General features: G+C 38.8%; 1 protein-coding gene and 1 non-coding gene across 2 annotated transcripts in view; both read left to right on the forward strand.

The window, feature by feature from the left end:
- Positions 1–21505, forward strand: part of LOC149071076 (dual oxidase 2-like) — a 120295-nt gene that overhangs the window by 63539 nt on the left and 35251 nt on the right. Inside the window, exons 14-19 of the mRNA XM_089248141.1 lie at positions 483–704; positions 2891–3004; positions 7553–7758; positions 11229–11414; positions 11542–11764; positions 17476–17569. Coding sequence (XP_089104267.1) covers positions 483–704; positions 2891–3004; positions 7553–7758; positions 11229–11414; positions 11542–11764; positions 17476–17569 — 1045 coding nt within the window. The remainder of the gene's footprint in view (positions 1–482; positions 705–2890; positions 3005–7552; positions 7759–11228; positions 11415–11541; positions 11765–17475; positions 17570–21505) is intronic.
- Positions 5846–5917, forward strand: TRNAA-GGC (transfer RNA alanine (anticodon GGC)). Its single transcript has one exon. It is a non-coding gene; the product is annotated as a tRNA-Ala (tRNA).

A 21505-nucleotide genomic window follows, 5' to 3' on the forward strand; every position in this document is an offset into this window, starting at 1 on the left:
TGGTTGAAAATGCTTATTATATTTGTATGCAAACATCAACTTAGCTATCTGCAATCAGACTGTCTCTAATGTGCAATCCTGAGTTGTGAATACATTGCTGAAGCAGCTACATAACTGTAGCATTGTCTCTTGTGCATCTTGAACATTTGCTGGGAATCAAAAATAACCTATTTGTTTTGTTTATACAGTCAGGCTCACTTAACACAGATATTACTAATTTTCGTATGTAACATACGAAGTTTCGTATGTTTTTTATTTCCTGTGAATTTTTGTATTGCTTATTTACACTTATCAAGCCAGTTTGGATATAGCAAAGTTTGTGTATAATCAATATTTTGGTTTTTTTCCTGACTTTGTTAAGCAGGCGTTCAACTATATATTATATTTTTTTATATAATCTTTTTTTCCTCGTATATAGTTCATTAGAGCCATACAGGGTTTAATCTTTTCAAAGATAAAGCATATTCTTTTGATTTTGCCAGGTCTAGTCGATTTGAAGTGCAATCATAAGTTGGAACCATATGAATGCAACGTATCTGGCACAGTAATGACATGTAATAGTCTGCCTCAGCTGAAAGATGGTTGTACGATTTTTAAAGCAGATGTTGATTGTACTAATGCAAAGTTTGAGACTTATGATTATTTCACTGGTAGTGGGGCATCGTTCATATTGTCATTCTTGTTTCTTTTTCTGTTCATAGTTGGTGAGTATGAGAAAATCCAAGAATTTGTGGAATGTATTATTATATTTATTTTCAGTTGCATTTCTAATGCCAATAAACTTATAGAATTTAATACTTTTTATAAAATATTTTGTTCAAGGATACAAAAAATATTGTTTTCTTGTAATATGTAAATTTTATTTTTCTGCTTTGATGAAAAGTAGAATGCATATATTTTTTTGTTATTGATATTTTTTTTCCTTAATATTTTTGAGTTATTAGATATTTTGTATTACAGCATCATTTTTTTTTTGTTCATACAAAATACAGGAGTCTATCAAAAATCTGAGTATGAAGGTTTTTTAACAACTGGCTGTTGCGAAGGTATATTTTGGAAAGAGAGAAAATTCAACTGCCCCTGCGGGGAATTCAACCCACGTCCTTTCACTTTCCGGGTGAACGCCCTAGACCAGGGGTCGGCAACCTTTTGAGTCGGAAGAGTCAAAAATTACAATTTACAAAATTTCAAAGTTTTTAAAGAGCCACATACGAGAAGCTGGGCATAATGAAATATAATTTATTAAAAAACATTTTATCAAAAAATATGTATAATATGTATTTTAAAAATATAATACTTATTATGTTACCTACCTTTACTTCGGTTTTTTTATTATTATTATTATATATATATATATATATATATATATATATATATATATATGTACATACATAACTTTGAGAAGATAATTCGCTTCTAACTCTTTTACTTGAAACTTGAAACAACAAACTATACATCACAGCCAAAGCACTGGTGAAGACATCAAATTGTCTTGCGTCGAAAGCGAATTAAAACCTACATAGAAACATCCGACGACGGCATCATTCGAGAGCTTCCGATGGACTGACGACAGTGACGACGCGTGTCACGGGGGAGGGGTGCGGTGAAAAGCGAGTACAAGTGGCTGAGAGATAGAATCGGTGCCTAATTCTCGTTAATCGATTCAGAACGATTTTTAAATGTTTTTGTTTTTTTTTTGATAAAATAAATAATATTTGCATATGGAACTAAAGAGCCGCAGGTTGCCGACCCCTGCCCTAGACCATTAGACTACAGAGGCACCGAATCTCTCAATCTTTCCTTGGAGCTCGTGTACACTGAAAGGAACCGTACATGAACGGCCGGAACAGTCCATGGTGGCAGCGTCAGCAGTTGTGAGCTTGGCCTGAGTCTGGTCCAGCCGTTCATGTACGGTCCCTTTCAGTGTACACGAGCTCCAAGGAAAGATTGAGAGATTTGGTGCCTCTGTAGTCTAGTGGTCTAGGGTGTTCACCCGGAAAGTGAAAGGACGTGGGTTCAATTCCCCGCAGGGGCAGTTGAATTTTCCCTCTTTCCAAAATATATCTTTGCAACAGCCAGTTGTTAAAAAACCTTCGTATGGTAGCTGAGAGTGACGTCATCTTTGTGTAAAAATCTGTGTCTTGAAAGATCTAGATGCTGTATAATTCTATACACGCACTGAAAATTTTTGCATTTTCTTTCCAAAATCTGCTCTACCACTATTTCACTGTACACCAACTCCTATCATACATCGTCATACTGCAATTTTCAACCAGTAGAGTTGGGTGGGAAATAAAGGTGCCATTTATATTGGTGATTGCCCTAGGCTCCTTGTTTCTGATGTTCTTACCTGGATTCAAACCTGTGGATCTTAATGGTAACCTTCATAGTGGAAGACGGGCATCTTACCACTGCGTCACTCGGGCGAAACCTCTATTACCCATCCCCTTTCCCCGTTTAAGAAGGTAACTTGTTTAAATTTTTTTTTTTACAAATGAGAATAATTCCAGTTTGGAAGTGAAATTATTCTCATGACAGTCCTAGTCTAGCAAATTACAGATTTAAATCATAGAGCAAATCTTGTCATTAGAGCATCTTATTGGAGAAAAGCCAACAAAAGACAAAGGTTCAATGAAAGCAATTTTGAACAGTTATTCCAGCAAATCAGTTATATTTTTTTTTTATTACAAACTTTGTAAAAGTGGTCCAAAAAGCTTCTTACATTCATTTTTTCTGGGGTTTTTTGAAGTAAAATTTACATTCCACACATTTTCTATTCTGTTTCACATAATCTGAGGTGGTCTGTCCCACTCATATCTGATTATTGAGTATGTGCTCTGCATATGTCTAAAATATAGTTCCAAAAATATATGCCTGTGTTTTTCTACAGGTTGTATTTTGACCCTTTTTGGATTGGTCAGAAAACGCCAGAGAAGAGCTACAGCAAAAAGAATGTCTGTGAAAAGTAAAAAAATGAGACACTCTGAAATGAATTCGTATGTTGGTAAGTTGAAGAAAGTTTAAATTTGATGTATATTTTTCTCCGTGTCCCCCACAAGGGTGTAGCTGCCAGGTCTCCAGCCCTGGGGCCCAGGAGAATTCTTATCTTTTTTTTTTTTCACACTATAAATTTAATATAGAACGGCCTGTGAAACATCTGGTCTGGGGACCTGCGGAAGATCCCAGCCTAGGGCCCCTAGGATGTGGGGCCATGTTTTTCTCATTCATCTAGCTCATAGTTCCCAAACTTTTGTCCATGGGACAAAACTTTTTGTCCCATCGCCCCCTTCTTCAAAACCTTTTTCTTTCATCCTCCCCTCCCCAACTCAAGCGAACCCATAAGATGAGAGAGAACCTCTAGCTGAAGAGTGAAAAAAATCTAATTAAAATTATAGTCACTATTATTCTAAAATATTGTGTTATTTTTCTCTCTAAGATTATAGTGTGAAATATTTAAAATATAGACATGCTAGAAAAGCGAAGATACAATGGCTACCTTTCATTCAAGACATTTTTATTTGAAAAAATACCCACCAAAAATATTTATTGGTTTCCATGACTTGTTTTTGTGCATAATTGTGCCCATTGACCAAACATTATCAATAAATGGGAATCGTCTTTTTGTTATTATCCTCTGGGCTGTCATATTTCCATTGAGAAAACATTAGACGAAACACACACTCAGGATTCTGAATCAGTCCTAACATTGTAAACATCACTTGAACCAGACTCTGTGTAGCAGTGATGATAGACTGTGGGGGGGGGGGGGATGGGAGCAAAAGAATCGGGGTCAAAACCAGTGTTGCCAACATAAGCTATGAAAGATTAACTTTCTTGCCTACATACAGGATGCATTGGTAACAGGGCACGTGGCATTTTTTACTGGCTAATCGTTCATCCTAGAGACACACTTCCAATTAGAAAAAGCATCCAAATAACATGTAGTACTCTGATATGTTCCAGAAGGCATTCGATCAGGTCCAACATGGTAAACTCTTGAAGTGCTTACATGAGATTAGGACTGGAGGCAACTTTTTGAATTGGGTAGAATTGTGGTTGAGAGGTAGGTCACAACAGATTGTGGTGAACAGGGAATTTTCTAATTGGACAGGTGTCAAAAGCTGAGTCCCTCAAGGAAGTGTCCTTGGGCCCGTACTTTTTCATTTTTTATCGATAAACTCGATCAGGATAGTGATGGGGTTGTGAGCAAATTCGCACGTGACATGAAGCTAATGGGGTATTTGGGAATCCAAGAGATGAAGAGATGCTCCAGAAAATTTTTTCAACTTGAGTATGATTGCAGCATGGGCTAATGGATGGAGCATGACCTTTAGTAAATAAATCTCCAATTTTGGGTCTATATAAGTTTTTCCCCTAGTATATTGTCTCACCCAAAAGGTAATTCATTTCCATGACCTTTACTGTTGATAAGTCATGGTCGCTCATTTTGGTTCAAACAACCAACATGAAAACGTGGGATCCTTCATAAATTTCACAATTCTCATTAAATTTTCTCAGTTTTTCACTTACAACATTTATTAAATTATTTTAAGTTTGGGTTTTTTACAGTGTTACTTGCAAGTTGAATGGTATCACTATAACAGATGCAACTATGGTCATCGATTCTGGAATTCTCATTGACGAGTGACTTAGGTTTTCTGAACATTGTTCAGCAGTGATGAAATGGTCAAAAAATCAAATAGAATGCTTGGTTTCATTCTTAAAAAGGTCTCTTTGTGTTTTCCTAAAGTCATTCTGCTTTTCTGAGGCTTAGTTCGTCTTGCACTGGAGTATGCCGGAAGGTTGTGGAGACCATACTTATAGAGGGACATAGACTTGGCTTAGGGGGTGCAGAGAAGAGCTATCCTGCTCTTGTTGGCATACAAGGCTTGAGCTATGAAGAAAGATTTGATTTCTTGAATATTTTTACATTGGAAGAATGTGGGTGTCAGGGGATATGATCGAAGTGTTTAAAATTTTCAACAGGATGTATATTAATGTGTATATGTATATGATGTATATAATGTATATGATGTGTATTAATACACTGTCAATCAACTGTTTGGGGACAAAGGGGGACACCATTATTGTTTAGTAAGGGGTAATTCCAAGTTGTAGTGTCTCTGGGAGTTTTTCACTAATTAGGGTTGTTAATAAATGGAATAGCTCACCTCCAGTGGTAGTGAACCGCAGGGAGTCCCCCATCGAGGGGTTAGCGCACATCTCGATGAGTATAAACAACAAGCCCCTGCTGCTCGGAATCGGCAAAAAATTGTAGGTCCCAGTCTAATTAGCCCTCATGTGCAGAAAATGACCATGGTGTGACAAAATTATCAATAACCAGGGGTAGTGAGTTCTAACACAATTGTGTGTGTGTGATACATTTAAAATGAAGTAAGATAGACAGTGAGATAAATCGAGAATTATCCATTCTTATATACGAGAACTGTAATCTTTTTTAAATAGGCAGTGTATTACATATTAATAATTTATATATATATAATATATATTTGTGATATATGTTTTTATATGACATGAATGTCGCTCTCCACTTGTTAATACAAGATATACAGAAGACTGGATGTTGTGAAGATATTTATTATTTGAGATGTTAATTTTTTAAGGAAGGAAAAAAATATATATATATATATCTTGTATTAATTTGTATAAATAATTAACTTGTAAAATATGTATATCTTGTATTAACAAGTGGAGAGCGACATTCATGTCATATATATAGCCCTCTGGTGGCTCATCGTCCATGAGCTATTAGCTAATCGGTTTCACCGTCCATTGCACGGTTCCGTTCGGCATATATACGCTCTAGCGAAGGAAAATCTCTATCTCCTCTGTAGCTTAGTGGTCAGAGCACTCGTCCGGCAATCGAGGGGCCCGGGTTCGACTCCCGGTAGAGGCAGAGATGAGTTTTTTCCTTCCTTAAAAAATTAACATCTCAAATAATAAATATCTTCACAACATCCAGTCTTCTGTATATCTTGTATATGTTTTTATATTGGGTATTTTGGTAACATTTGACATCCATATTTTTTATGGGTATAATTTTTCAGCCATCTCATTGTGCTGCCTGTTGTGGCCTTTGTATTTGTATGTTGTTTATGTTGCAAGGAGTTCTATCATTATGAACATTATTAAAATAAAAAAAGAGCTTTTTATACAGACACCCTGTGCTGGTAAAATCTTCAAACATTACACTTCACTCATAGTTCCAAAAATATGTGGTAGATGGCAGCAGTATAACAAGCATTACACAGAAACAAGCTTCGCGTTAGGTTCACAACATGGACACGCACATTCCAACATGTACCAATTGGTTAGAAGTTCCACAGAGGAATATGGATGAGGTACATGGGTGGTTTAGTAGTAGTAGACACCCTGTGCTGAAAAACCCAATTTGGAAATTTTTGCCCTTTCCTGATACCAAAAAAAATACAGAGATATATGAATTCGAAAATTAGAAGAGAGGTGGGATAAAACAGAATTAAATTCGGGTAAACCGTTTAACCAAGCCCGTAACTAGGCTTTGGCAACGGGGCTCCTGAGCTGAATGGGGGAGCCTCACAGAACATTTTCACTCTTTTCGCATCATAATCTTTTTTGCAAAATTTTCACAGAGGCCCCAAGGAAAAGTCTGCCCCAGGGCTCTAAGAAGGCATGCTACTGCCCTACATTTAACCTGCCTTTATAGTGCTGTTTTTTTTCCAACTTTCTTCAATTTTTTGAATTTAAATATCTCTACAAATATTGCACTTAAAAACATGGAATTTTTCTTTTTTTGGCATCAGGAAAGGCAGGGAAACTGGATATTAACTTTCTCATTAGATTTTTGGTCACAGGGTATCCTCATAAAAAGTTAATTTATTTTAACAACTATACAACCCCTTGCAACATGAACAACATATCTGAATTCTTCATGTTATTTTGATACTTTTTCTAATTGGAAGTATGCCTCTAAGCATAGGCACCAAAACTTAGGGGGTTGAGGCCATTTGGGTCCCCCCCCCCCCTGAATAAATTTTATAAGGGGGATGATCCCTCCCACCCTTCCCAAGTAATGTCTGAAAAAACAATGCAATTCACCTTCCTTCTCCTGCGTTCGTGCTTGAGTCATGTATATACGGGATGACTAGCACCCCAATGTATTTTTCATGTCAGCGCTTCTGCCTTTAGGAGCAACAGTTCACCAGTAGAATGACATGCGCCCTGTTAGCTATGCACCCTGTATAATGTATATTTATTTTTCAGACAAGCTATGCATAATTACATAAATGTAAATTAAACATGTTATTATGCCACATGCTATTTCATACATATTATTTCAGCCACCTCGTTCGGCATTTTACCTGTTGTGGCATTGTATTTGTATATGCATATACTCTTGTCCTATCATAAAATATCTTATTATAAACTGAGATGACATAATTTTACAAGGTACACATAAAAAATTCATAGATGCAGTGTGATAACTTGATAACTTATGAAAATGCTTGTAATGATTAATCATAATCAAAAGGTAATTTAATTACATTTTTAGTTACAGAATGGGTTGGATGGAAAGAAGGAACTCGTCAAATTTTGATCAACTTTGATGCCATACATAAACATATTACGGTAAACCATCTCAGAGGTCAAGCTCTTCGATCCATCGACTTGAGTAAAGTTCAATTGATACAGTTACAAGTTAGCACTAATACCAACGATCATTACATTTTGATACGTATCGAAATGGAGTATGATTTGGTAAGCAATATGTTTAATGAAATTATTATTCTACTATTAATTCAGACAATGTTTATTAATCTAATAAACATGCCAAAAGAGAAAACTAAGAGACTGGATGTTAATAAATTGATAAATGTTAATGTTATAATTAAATTCTCTTATTTCCATTACTAACTTCAAATTATGCAGTTACATATTTCTTTTATTTTAATAATTTTAGGTGATATTTGTTTCTTTAACTCACAAAAGGGTCCTATTTAATCACTCAAGCAAGGATTTTGTGAAAACTTTATTACACACTCAAATAATTATTTGTTCATATAAACATTGCACAGTTGATAGTAGTTACTGATGGTTAAAAATATTGCCATGTAGTTTGTTGAATTAATCAAGACTTAAAAATGGAATACAATCGACCCCCTGTATTTGCGGTTTTTTTCCTTCATTGGAAATTTTTTTTTTTTGGAAACACTCAGCAATCGTCATTCACGTGTTTTGTTTACAAAATTTGAGTTGTGTGTGTTTAGGATGGCTCATTTTTCAAGTTCTACTGATAATGCTTCGGAAAGACAAAAAAAAGTGAAATGTTTACAAGAGAAATTGGATATATTGACTATGCTGGGCGAAAGTAAGTCAATTGCTGCTGCTGTGGCCCACCATTACAGAATCAACGAATCTACAGTGAGATATATCAAGAAAAAGAAATCTAAAATTCGTTTAGCCGTGGCTGTAGCTGCACCTGCGGCAGCGAAAGCTTTGCATTGCCTACTGGATCTATGTGTTTCTCGCACAGAAAATGCGGTTTTTTGTGAGTACAAGACTGCTGAAAAAAAGGTATTCCAATTGATTGTAATATTATAACGGAAAAGGCGATAACATTTTACGCTTCTATAAAGGGAAGGGCTGGTAAAACGTCACGTCTATTTCGTCAGAATTTTATGCAAGTAAAGGTTGGTTTCATAGGTTTAGGAAACAATTCAGATTACGCAATGTAAAAATCGCTGGCGAACAAGCCTCTGCCGACCAGGAGGCAGCTAGAAAATTTCCAAAGACTTTGCAGAAAATTATTGAAGGGAAGAGTTATGCACCTCAGCAGGTGTTTAACGTTGACGAAACTGTACTATTTTGGAAGAAAATGCCGCAAAAACATTTATCAATCAAGAAGAAAAGCGAGCGCCTGGTTTAAAGATAGACTTACTATGTTGTTTTGTGCAAATGCGTATGGGTACATGGTAAAGCCTACCGTAATTTTCAAATCTGCGAATCCACAAGCATTGAAGAGAAAGGATGTCAAATCTTCCAATATTTTGGATGAACAATAAAAGGGCTTGGACTATGAAAGCACTTTTCCTGGATTAGTTTAAACTGTGTTTCGTTCCGGAAGTCAGGAGGTATCTTGAGAGTGGAGACATGTCATTCAAAGTTCTTTTGATATTGCTCCTGGACAACAAGATGTCAATGTGTTCAAAGCTGATGGTGTGGAACTCCTTTATATGCCTCCTAATCAACATCTGTCATTTAGCCCCTTGATAAGGGGGTAAAGTGAACATTCAAGGCTCACTATACATGGAGATGATTGTACACTCAATGGAGGTGATTGTACACGCAATAGAAGATGCAAATCCATAAAATGTCTTGAAGGTATGGAAGAATTACACCATGCCATTACTGTCATAACTAGAGCCATGACAGCTATTAAGTAGAAGACAAGTTCACCAATGCCTTTATGGTACGTCCTTCACATGCAGAAAAATTAGTAGAGGAAGCCTTGTCAACATATTCCAACATACTTGATGATATGAAGAAGAAGAAGAAACATCAAACAGAAATCACAATATCCTTTCAGAAAGCATCGCCAACAACCGCTGCACCTTTTTTTACATTTCCCTTCTACCTCTGCGTCACCCTGCTCTTCTCATGATGTTCAATAAACGAGATAAACAAAAAACCCTATGGTTTTGGTTATTCGCGGATTTCCGTATTCGCGGTCATCCCAGGAACGTAACCCTCGCGAATACGGGAGGGGGGGGGGTCGACTGTACTTATGAATTTGAATTGGATTTATATACTTCAAATCAAACACTCGTGAAGGTAATTGTTACAGAAGAGAACAATTAAGTGCCCTAGTAATCGTTCAGTGCCGAATTACATATTGCTCTTGGAACATTCCAGAAAATAGTATGTAAATCAATATCAAACGTATTTCCGGTTTCAGAGAACATTCTTGAAATCACACAGATGCACATTGAAAATACTTTTTTTTGTCCGTACCAGGATTCGAACCCGGGATCACGGGATGAGAGACACGTACACTACCACTATGATATACCTTCTGGTGTTCTGTTTTGTGTCATTTCTTCCCTCTCAAAAGTTTCAGCGGCTTGCTGTAACTGCTTGCAGACTCTTCGTTACAAGTCTAGGAAGATTACAAATATCTAGCTGTTGGCTCACATTCTTTTGTGTGATGCTTGGCTCCTCTGGAAGTAGAGCTTCTTGTTGCTCTTTTGGGTCATGATATGGCTTTATCTGTAAAACAGGGATGATATTCTTTAATTGCCGCTTCTTCCGGGACTTTTTCTCACATGATTCCACTTCATACATGACCTCTGCTTCAAAACATGATATGTTCCAAAGAAGTGCTTCAGAAATTTCTCGGACAAACCGACTTTGCAGACTGGTGGAAAAACCCATACACAATCACCTTTCTTGTACTGTACATCATGATGAGCCTCGTCGTAACACTCTTATCTTTCACCTGGGCCTTTAAGATATGTAGTCTTGCAAGTTATCTTTCCCTGCATTTTTCGTTAATTTGGCTACGTATTCACGAGGGGTATGGTTGGGATCATTTGGTAATATAGCATCCAGTGGAGTCTCTACATCATGTACAGGAATAATGGACTAAAGCCTTTTACTTCCTGTTTTGCCGAATTATATGCAAACGTGACATGGCAAAATAAAGTACCAATCTTTTTGTTCTGCGTCGACATACATAGATAGCATATCTGCTAGAGTTTTGTTGAACATTTCCGTTAGGCCGTTCGTTTGAGGATGATATGCTGTAGTTAGTAGATAAGAAGTCTTGCACAGTTTGTTTATTTATTTTTTCTAGATTTGGCAAAAACGATCTACCTTTGTCACTGATAATTTCTCTTGGTGATCCGTGCTTTAAGATCACATCTTCAACTGGAAATTTTGCAGATGATTCGAACCCAGGATCATGGGATGAGAGACACATACATTACCACTATGTTATACCTGCTAGTGTTGTTTTTCAGTGCAATATTTCGCTATGAAATAATTGCCTTGATATAACACAATCACATAACAATAGCATTATTAAATATTAAACATCAATATAAAAATATATCAATTTTCTAAAAGATACAAATGCATTAAAACTATTATTTTTATTCTCTTAGCATTTATGAATAAATATTGTTTTTGGATATAGCTGTATAGCTTTCAAAATTTTGAATCTTTTTCAGGTTTTAAAATTTGATAGTGAGCTTGAAAAAATAAATTTCATAGATAAATTGGAAACATTTCTTGGCGCTATTGGAGTTGGCAGACACCGTTTTGAAGTTACTATGCAACAGATGCTGAAAGCAGCTTTCACGAGAGTTGATAGACAGAAACAGCTAGAAAAATTTTTCAGAGTAGTATTTGCTCAGGTAATTTTGATTGAATTGTATAAAAAAAAAGCTTCAGATGAAAAAATGAACAAAAAATTATTTTTTAATATTTTGATACTTTGATTTTCATTTCTCATCATGCAATGTTTGATTTTAAATGTTCTAGGCTTTCTCAATTAATCATGACCAGGAAGAGTTACTGAATGTTGATAATAATAGGGCCGGCGAGATCATTAATACAGAACTCACTCCATATGAGTTTGCAGAAGCACTGTCTTTGCGTCCTGATGCATTATTTGTGAAGCAGATGTTTGCACTTGTTGATGCTGATGGAAATGGATATATCTCTTTTAGAGAGTTTCTAAATGTCATCATCATATTCGCGAAAGGTAGTTAAGTTTATATTATTCAATATCTGTAGCATATTATCATACAGTTGGATCTGCTTATAATGATGTTGAAAAAAGCAGTGGAAATATTTGTTGTTATCAAACTTTGTTGTATCTGTATCCACTTGATAAGCACAGATAAGCAATATGAAATTCACAGGAAATGGAAAAAACTTCATGTTCATTATAAGCAAGTCCAACTGTATAATTATCTGTGTTTGTTGCACTAGTTTAATTTTTGTAAATAAAAAATTCCCAATCTGATGCATGTATTCAAACTACTACTAAACCAGACATGCACCTCATCCATATTCCTCTGCTGAACTTCTAACGAATTGGTACATTTTGGAATGTGTGTGTATGTGTAGTGAACCTTCCAGTTTGTTTCTGTGTAATGCTTGCTATGTGTAGTGCTGCAATCAATTTTTTTAACTATGAGTTGTTTCCTCAACTCATAGTGAGTGAAGTGTAATGAATGAATAATTGTAACGTTGTAGGCCTGTTGCTCTCTGTGGTGAGACTTTTTAACGAGGAGATCGGCTTGCATTTGCACCCTGAAGTTGGGAACCGCAGAAAGCCAACTTCAGACAACCACCACTGTGGTGATGGTGGGGTTTGAACCTGGATCCTCACAATCTGCGTGTATTCAAACTGAGAAACGAATGATAAATATTTGTTGAAATACTTTGTATATATTGATTATAATTTTTGTTAATTGCATTTTTAATTGGGTTGCTATATATTTTTTGGAAATATATGACATCCATATTTTTATGGGCATCTTTTTCTCAGCCACCTCGATGGGCATTTTGCCTGTTGTGGCGTTGTATTTGTATAGTTTTAGGCCTGAAGGACATTTGATCCTCACTTGGGGTCACGTTCTTGGAGCTTCCCGCATTTACTGATAGGTAGCTTCGTTGAGATGGGATCCATCTGAATAGGAGGGGAGTCTGGGAGGTTTACTATAGGCTTAGGTCAGGTTTTTTTACTCCCTGACTAAGTAGGCGGGAATGCGGGTTAATTAATGATAATCACAACAGTACTGACAGGGAATTACCCACCTCTGACTTGGATGACTTCTCAATTGACACTAAATCATCGGGCAAATTAAAATGTGTGCTAATTAATGCCAGGAGCTTTGGTAATAAGAAAGGTTATTTGGAAACTATGATAGTTGGGGAGGGCCTGGATCTTATAGCCATTACAGAATCTTGGGGAAACAATGGACGTGAATCTTTCTTACACATCTCAGGATACGATACGTTTTTAAGAAATAGATTGGATAGGAAAGAGGGGGGGTAGAGTGTTGTTATACGTGAAATCATGTTTGAAGGCCAGAGAGTGTAACGTGCAGAGAAGTGATATTGAAACTCTATGGGTGGAGCTTGAAAACAAATGATGTCATAAACTTATTGTTGGGGTTTGTTACAATCCCCCGAATAGGGATGCAAACTACACTGGTGTAAGAAATTAAGAGAATTTGCAGACTTGGTTGATTATCTCTATAACTACTGTACCGATTTTAATGAAATTTGATACATACATTTAATGAATGTACATACATTGATACAATACAAAACAAATAACCATTCAATAATTGTGTGATGTCCAATTAGTGTTACGCACGCATGATCGTGCGTAACGGTATGCGGAAGGTATGAAACAGCGGTGGCAGAATAAACAAAAAAATGGGTTAATAGATGGGTTAATAGGGGGTACGGTCCCCTCTTACAGATATACAGGTCTCGCAGTGTGATTTCATACTTGAAATAAGGCAGTTTATCATTTCCTGTGGCAATTGGTCCCACTTGTTCAACAACACTGTTTTCATTCCCTGGTTGGTTCCCGGAGGGGGGTTGCGAGTTGCAATTGCCCACCCCAGAGCGTCCCAGGCATGCTCTATAGGATTAAGGTCTGAAGATCTGGCTGGCCAATCCATCCGGCGAATATCCTCACTCTCTAGAAAATCGTCGAGCAGAAGAGCTCTATGTGGCCTCGCGTTATCGTCCATTAAATTGAACTCAGGGCCAACTGCACCCCTGAAAAGGTGAACACAGGGCTCCAAGTCCTCATCCCTATACCTCACACCAGTCACAGTGCCTCTTTCAAAGACATGGAGAGGTGTGCAGCCATCCAACATGATGCCTGCCCAGACCATTAAACCTCCTCCGCCATAATGGTCGATTTCGCGGACATTGGAGGGTATGTAGCGGGTCCCTGGTTCTCTCCATATGAACGTACGGCGAGAATTGGTGCTTAGGCTGAACCGGGACTCATCAGTGAAGAGAATGGTCGCCCATTGATCCATACTCCAATCTCTATGCACCATGATAAACGGATTCTCCTGTCCGTAGAAGTGAGTGGGACGGAAACAGCAGGTCTTCTTGCAAACAACACTCTCTCATGAAGTCTTTTGGAAACAGTCACCCTTGATACACGGGTTCCTGTGGCTGCATACAAGTCACGAGAGAGCTGAGAAGCTGTAGCATTCCTGTTACGCCTCACTATAATAGACAAATGGCGATCTTCTCTGACCGTCGTGGCTCTTGGACGAACTTGCCCAGGCTTTCTCTCGATGGATTCGGTATCCTGAAACTGTTTCCATAAGTTACACACGACGCTGGGTGGAAACAGCAGGTCTTCTTGCAAACAGCACTCTCTCATGAAGTCTTTTGGAAACAGTCACCCTTGATACACGGGTTCCTGTGGCTGCATACAAGTCACGAGAGAGCTGAGAAGCTGTAGCACTCCTGTTACGCCTCACTATAACAGACAAATGGCGATCTTCTCTGACCGTCGTGGCTCTTGGACGAACTTGCCCAGGCTTTCTCTCGATGGATTCGGTATCCTGGAACTGTTTCCATAAGTTACACGCGAAGCTGGGTGTTAAATTGAACTCTCTACAAATCTGGACTTGAGATTGACATGCTTCTAGCCTCCCCACAATTCGCCACCTCATTCCATCATCTAAACGTTGGTGGTTACTCATTTTTACTGTTACAATTTGAAATTAACCGATTGCTGCAAAATAACACCAAGAAATTCGCAGAGGTGTGCTAGTGAACGAAATGCGTCTTAACTTACGCGTGCTTATAAAGCCTGTTTCTCTACTGGCTCCGCCTACACACACGTGTACACTTACGTATTTGACGTACAAGATTTGCATTTTTGTCTAGAAGCAGTGGTTTTACATTCAGTTCAGTTCTTTTCATGAAATTCGATAAAATATGCAAATTCTCTTAATTTATTTCACCAGTGTACATTGCCAAATTTCATGATTAAATTTCCTACATGTGTAAGAGTAAGATAGTTGTCATACTTGGGGATTTCAATTACCCTGGTATTGATTGGGGGTACGTTTCCGCTAGAGATCAGTATGAAAGAGACTTTCTTAAGTTTGTGGTCGATAATTTTTTGTATCAGAATCCAATACGAATACTGCTATTTTGGATTTAGTTCTTACTAGCTCTGAGGATCTTGTTGAACGTGTGTCAGCGGGGGATGAGTTTTCTTCCAGTGATCATCGTTTCATCAATTTTTTCTGTAGGTTTTCTTTGGGTAAGGTTGATACCAAAAGACTGGTTTCTTGTTTTCAGAGAACTAACTTTGATGTTTTGAGAGAATGGTTAGCAGAAGTTTTCAAAGACTGGTTGAAATCAGTCGGGGTGGTAAGTCAATGGGAAGAATTTAATAAAAAGCTGTCCTCTGTTTTGCATGATGTCATACTCTTTGTTTGAAAAAAGCATGTTTATACATCGCGACCCCTATGGTTCATGGATAGCGTGCGTAACCTTTATCTTGAAAATAAAAGATCATTCAGAGAGTATAAAAGTGGACGAGGTGATCTGTCATTGTTTATTGATGTGTGAGAAAAGCACCACGACCAGATGATATCTATCCTAGGGACCTCAGGGAATGTGCTAATGAACTGTTGTTGCCAGTCGCGCAGATTTAGAGGAGTAGTGTTGCTGAGGGTATCATCCCAAGGGACTGGAAACTTGCTAATGGTGTTCTGATATTTAATAACGGTAGTAGAGAGGCTGTGTCTCTAATTATCGTCCAGTGAGTTTGACGAGCTCCTCTCGAAAATTTTAGAAATTATTATCAAAAGGTAGTTGGTGAAGTGGGTAGAAGAGAATAATGTATTGTCAGATAATTATCATGGGTTCAGGAATGGGAAGTCGTGTGTAACTAACCTCCTTTGCTTCTATGATCACGTGACTAAGGCTTTGGGTAAGGACAAAAATGTAGATGTTGTCTACCTTGATTTCCAGAAGGTGGACCTTGATTTCGATCTGGTGCAACATGGTATTGGGGGCAACTTGCTAAATTGGGTAGAATTGTAGTTGAGAGATAGATCACAATGGGTTATGGTGAACAGGGAATTCTCTGATTGGACAGACGTCACTAGTGGAGTTCCTCAAGGAATTATCCTGGACCCTATACCTGTTCACTTTTTATCGATAAATTCGATCAGGGTATCGATGGGATTGTTAGCAAATTTGTAGATAATGTGGGTAATCTGGAATCAAAGCGATAGGGAGTTGCTCCAGACCAACTTAAACAGTATTGCAGAATGAGCAAAGGAATGGAGCATGATGTTTAGCGTTGACAAGTGCATGGTCACTCATTTTGATTCGAACAACCCACGGTTCTGTTATGAGTTGAATTGGTGTCACTGTCCTCGATGCAACTAGGGTCACTGATTTGGGAGTTCTCATTGACGAGCGGCTTTTAGGTTTTCTGAACATTGTTCAGCGGGGGTCAAAAAATCGAATAGAATGCTTTGTTTCATTTTCAAAAAGGTCTCTTTGCGTTCTCTGAAAGTCATTCTTCCTCTTTTCCGAGGCTTGGTTCGTCCTGTACTGGAGAGACATAGGCTTTGAAGGGGTGCAGAGAAGAGCTACGTGTGTCGTTAATTGGCACACAGGGCTTGAGTTATGAAGAAAGACTTCATCTTTTGAATATGTTTACATTGGATTAACACAGGTTTCGGGGAGATATGATCGAAGTGTTCAAAATATTCAATGGGATGGATAGGATGGACCATGAACTTTTGGTACACCGCCAATTGGCTGCTTTTACAAGGGGACACCAGTATCGATTAGTAAGGGGCAATTCTAGGTTATGGTGTCGCAGGGAATTTTTCTCTAATAGGGTTGTTAAAATAAAGCTTAGCCCCAGAGGTAGTAAATTCTAACACAATTGACACGTTTAAAAAGAAATACGACAAACATGTTGGGGTAAACTCGAGTACTTTCAGCATTAAAACTTTAATTAATTAATTAAAATTATAACATCTATTTAAATTTGTATATGTATGAAGTACTCAATTTTAAATGCAGTTGAATCTCTTTATAACAAACTCCAAGAGACTGGAGAAATCACTTAGTCATAATGCAATTTTGTTATAATGGAATTTTGTTATAAAGGAATTCAGGTTTTAGCATTGGTCATATGTAAACTTATCTGGGGGATTAGAAAAGTTACAACAAGATTTTTGCTGTAACAATATTCTCTAAAACAGGATTAAACTGTATATATTTTGAGCATTATGCCTTTATAAGACTTAATAATAGTTTCTTTGTGCCAAAAAATAACCTAATGTTTTTGAATTCTACATCTTGTCCAAATAAAATTATTGACCCCATTTCTTTGAACAGATATTATGATAACTGCTATGATCTAATTTTTTCACTTTTGTTCTACAGGAAGTGCAGATGACAAGACAAAACTTCTATTTGACATGTATGATGTAAACCATTCTGGAAGATTGACTCGACAAGAATTTTCAAGCATGATTCGGTACTTAATGAGTTTTCTTATGTTTTTTATATTTTTAATCATAGCAGCATCAATAGTATACTATATTTAATAGAGGTTACAAGTTGCTAGTAAATTTTAATGAGAATTGCTATTGTTTTTATAATCATACTAGGGGGGCTCTGCCCCCCTGCCGCCAAAGGCGGCCAACCCCCCCCCCCCACCCACTTCTCTCCCGGACATATCTTGTTTATTTCGTCCCACTTCATCAGCGTGCTATGGAAAAGGGGAAAGGGACGTGTGAAAGCACCAGCCTACTGAAGAAGCGAATTTTAATGAAAATAATAATAAAGCAACAAAAAACAAATGAGATTCATCAAGTATCCCCAGAAAACTTCCCCATGGGGGTCCCCAGATTCAATTCGCTGAATTTCAGTGGGGCCCCACACTGGATATATCTTGGGCTACCGATGTGTTGCAAATTTTACAATGTTAAACCACAAAAATCAATGAGATACATTCAGGGGCACCGAATTACAACCTGCCAACATTTCCATGAAGCCCTGACCTGCAAGCTTGTCGGACACCCCCCTGTGAGAATTTTTCATTTTTATCAATTTTACAACGAATAAAATCCAGGGCCCCACATCCAGTAGCGGGGACACAATACGCAGATTTTTAGTGGGGCCCCAGACTGGCTATATCTCGGGTTTCGGCTGTGGCAAATTCTACAACAGAAAAGAATGAGATTCATCCAGGGCCCCCAAAATCAAACCTGTAAACATGGGCCCCCCCGACTTGGAAGCTTGTCGGTCATCCCCCGGTGCGAGTGCTATGAAAAATTTTCATTTGTATTCGTTTTACCAACGAATAAAATCCAGAGCCCCCAAAATGAAACCTGTAAACATAGGGTCCCCGACTTGGAAGCTTGTCGGTCATCCCCCGGAGCGAGTGCCATGAAAAATTTTCATTTGTATTCGTTTTACCAACGAATAAAATCCAGGGCCCCCAAAATGAAACCTGTAAACATAGGGCCCCCGACTTGGAAGCTTGTCGGTCATCCCCCGGAGCGAGTGCCATGAAAAATTTTCATTTGTATTCGTTTTACCAACGAATAAAATCCGGGACCCCCCCAACCAATTACCCGGGACACCAATTCGCATACTTTTGGTGGGGCCCCAGACTGGCTTTATCTCGGGCTTCGGCTGTTGCAAATTCTACAACAGAAAAGAATGAGATTCATCCAGGGCCCCCAAAATGAAACCTGTAAACATAGGGCCCCCGACTTGGAAGCTTGTCGGTCATCCCCCGGAGCGAGTGCCATGAAAAATTTTCATTTGTATTCGTTTTACCAACGAATAAAATCCAGGGCCCCCAACCAATTACCCGAGACACCAATTCGCATACTTTTGGCGGGGCCCCAGACTGGCTTCATCTCGGGCTTCCGCTGTTGCGAATTCTACAACAGAAAAGAATGAGATTCGTCCAGGGCCCCAAAATGAAACCTGTAAACATGGGGCCCCCGACTTGGAAGCTTGTCGGTCATCCCCCGGTGCGAGTGCTATGAAAAATTTTCATTTGTATTCGTTTTACCAACGAATAAAATCCAGGGCCCCCAAAATGAAACCTGTAAACATGGGCCCCGACTTGGAAGCTTGTCGGTCATCCCCTGGAGCGAGTGCTATGAAAAATTTTCATTTGTATTCGTTTTACCAACGAATAAAATCCAGGGCCCCCAAAATGAAACCTGTAAACATAGGGCCCCCGACTTGGAAGCTTGTCGGTCATCCCCCGGAGCGAGTGCCATGAAAAATTTTCATTTGTATTCGTTTTACCAACGAATAAAATCCAGGGCCCCCAACCAATTACCCGGGACACCAATTCGCATACTTTTGGTGGGGCCCCAGACTGGCTTTATCTCGGGCTTCGGCTGTTGCAAATTCTACAACAGAAAAGAATGAGATTCATCCAGGGCCCCCAAAATGAAACCTGTAAACATAGGGCCCCCGACTTGGAAGCTTGTCGGTCATCCCCCGGAGCGAGTGCCATAAAAAATTTTCATTTGTATTCGTTTTACCAACGAATAAAATCCAGGGCCCCCAAAATGAAACCTGTGAACATAGGGCCCCCGACTTGGAAGCTTGTCGGACATCCCCCGGAGCGAGTGCCATGAAAAATTTTCATTTGTATTCGTTTTACCAACGAATAAAATCCAGGGCCCCCCAACCAATTACCCGGGACACCAATTCGCATACTTTTGGCAGGGCCCCAGACTGGCTTCATCTCGGGCTTCCGCTGTTGCGAATTCTACAACAGAAAAGAATGAGATTCGTCCAGGGCCCCAAAATGAAACCTGTAAACATGGGGCCCCCGACTTGGAAGCTTGTCGGTCATCCCCCGGTGCGAGTGCTATGAAAAATTTTCATTTGTATTCGTTTTACCAACGAATAAAATCCAGGGCCCCCAAAATGAAACCTGTAAACATAGGGCCCCCGACTTGGAAGCTTGTCGGTCATCCCCCGTAGCGAGTGCCATGAAAAATTTTCATTTGTATTCGTTTTACCAACGAATAAAATCCAGGGCCCCCAACCAATTACCCGGGACACCAATTCGCATACTTTTGGTGGGGCCCCAGACTGGCTTTATCTCGGGCTTCCACTGTTGCGAATTCTACAACAGAAAAGAATGAGATTCGTCCAGGGCCCCAAAATGAAACCTGTAAACATGGGGCCCCCGACTTGGAAGCTTGTCGGTCATCCCCCGGTGCGAGTGCCATGAAAAATTTTCATTTGTATTCGTTTTACCAACGAATAAAATCCAGGGCCCCCAAAATGAAACCTGTAAACATGGGGGCCCCCGACTTGGAAGCTTGTCGGCCATCCCACGGAGCGAGTACCATGAAAAATTTTCATTTGTATTCGTTTTACCAACGAATAAAATCCGGGACCCCCCCAACCAATTACCCGGGACACCAATTCGCATACTTTTGGTGGGGCCCCAGACTGGATATATCTTTTGCTTCCGCTATCGAAATTTTTCAACGTTAAAGCAGCAAGAAAACAATGAGATCCATCAAGGGCCCCTGGAAATGAAAACTTTTTACTTATACGTGAAATCTTCCCCGGGTACCCCGACCCTGTGTTGGGAGCACTGCTGTTGTGTGTGTATATTATACATATATATACCTCTCGGCATGGACCTCCCCCCCCCCCCCCACAAAGGAAGGGCTGACAGGGGCCACAACGATTCTTATCACTTTTTGATTTTTCACACTATAAATTAATCACAGAGGGGCCCCTGAAAAGCTGGTTTTGGGGCTCGAAATCTAAATTCCAGCCTAAGGGCTCTGCTGTAGGATGTAGGAGCCTCTTGGTACATGCACATAACATGGTCCCGATGGGTCAAATGGGTCCCGATATGTGAATATCGACCCAATATCGATATATGATATCATATCGATATATGAATAATATCGATATATGAATCGAAACCGACTTCCGTCACTCAAAAATTTCACCCACTTCCTTCACTCGGTTGCTTAGCAACAGGCCCTTTTCGAGTTTGTTTGTGATTTTATATTATAGAATAGATAAGACCCCTGCTATCTAAGCCGTGATTAACCAAGTTTCAGGTTATGCAAGGTACTTTTCGTAAATTGGTTTTAAAAATTTAATGCTGTAAATTGATTTGCAAAGCATCTTGGGTCTAGACAAAATGCTCCATAAAATACCCATGCCAGTGTTCCGAAAGTGAGTGATATTGCCCTTCGGGGAAAATGGACAAGGAAGGGCAGTAGAAGTTAGATACAGCATAGGTTTCTGGCAAGAGAGAGAGAGGGATAGGTTTTTTTGTTTTTGGTTTTTTTTTGGCGAAGGGGAAATGATGAAACAAATACGTTTGTTAGAATCCGACAAATATTTTGAATCTTAAACTTGTTGCTTGCATACACTATGGTGTTTCTTGAAGCATTTAAAAGTG

This window comes from Pholcus phalangioides, unplaced genomic scaffold (assembly GCF_987345545.1).
Source record: "Pholcus phalangioides strain wild (caught in Gottingen) unplaced genomic scaffold, Ppha-v1.0 ptg000019l_1, whole genome shotgun sequence".
In the NCBI taxonomy this organism is placed as follows: Eukaryota; Metazoa; Arthropoda; class Arachnida; order Araneae; family Pholcidae; genus Pholcus; species Pholcus phalangioides.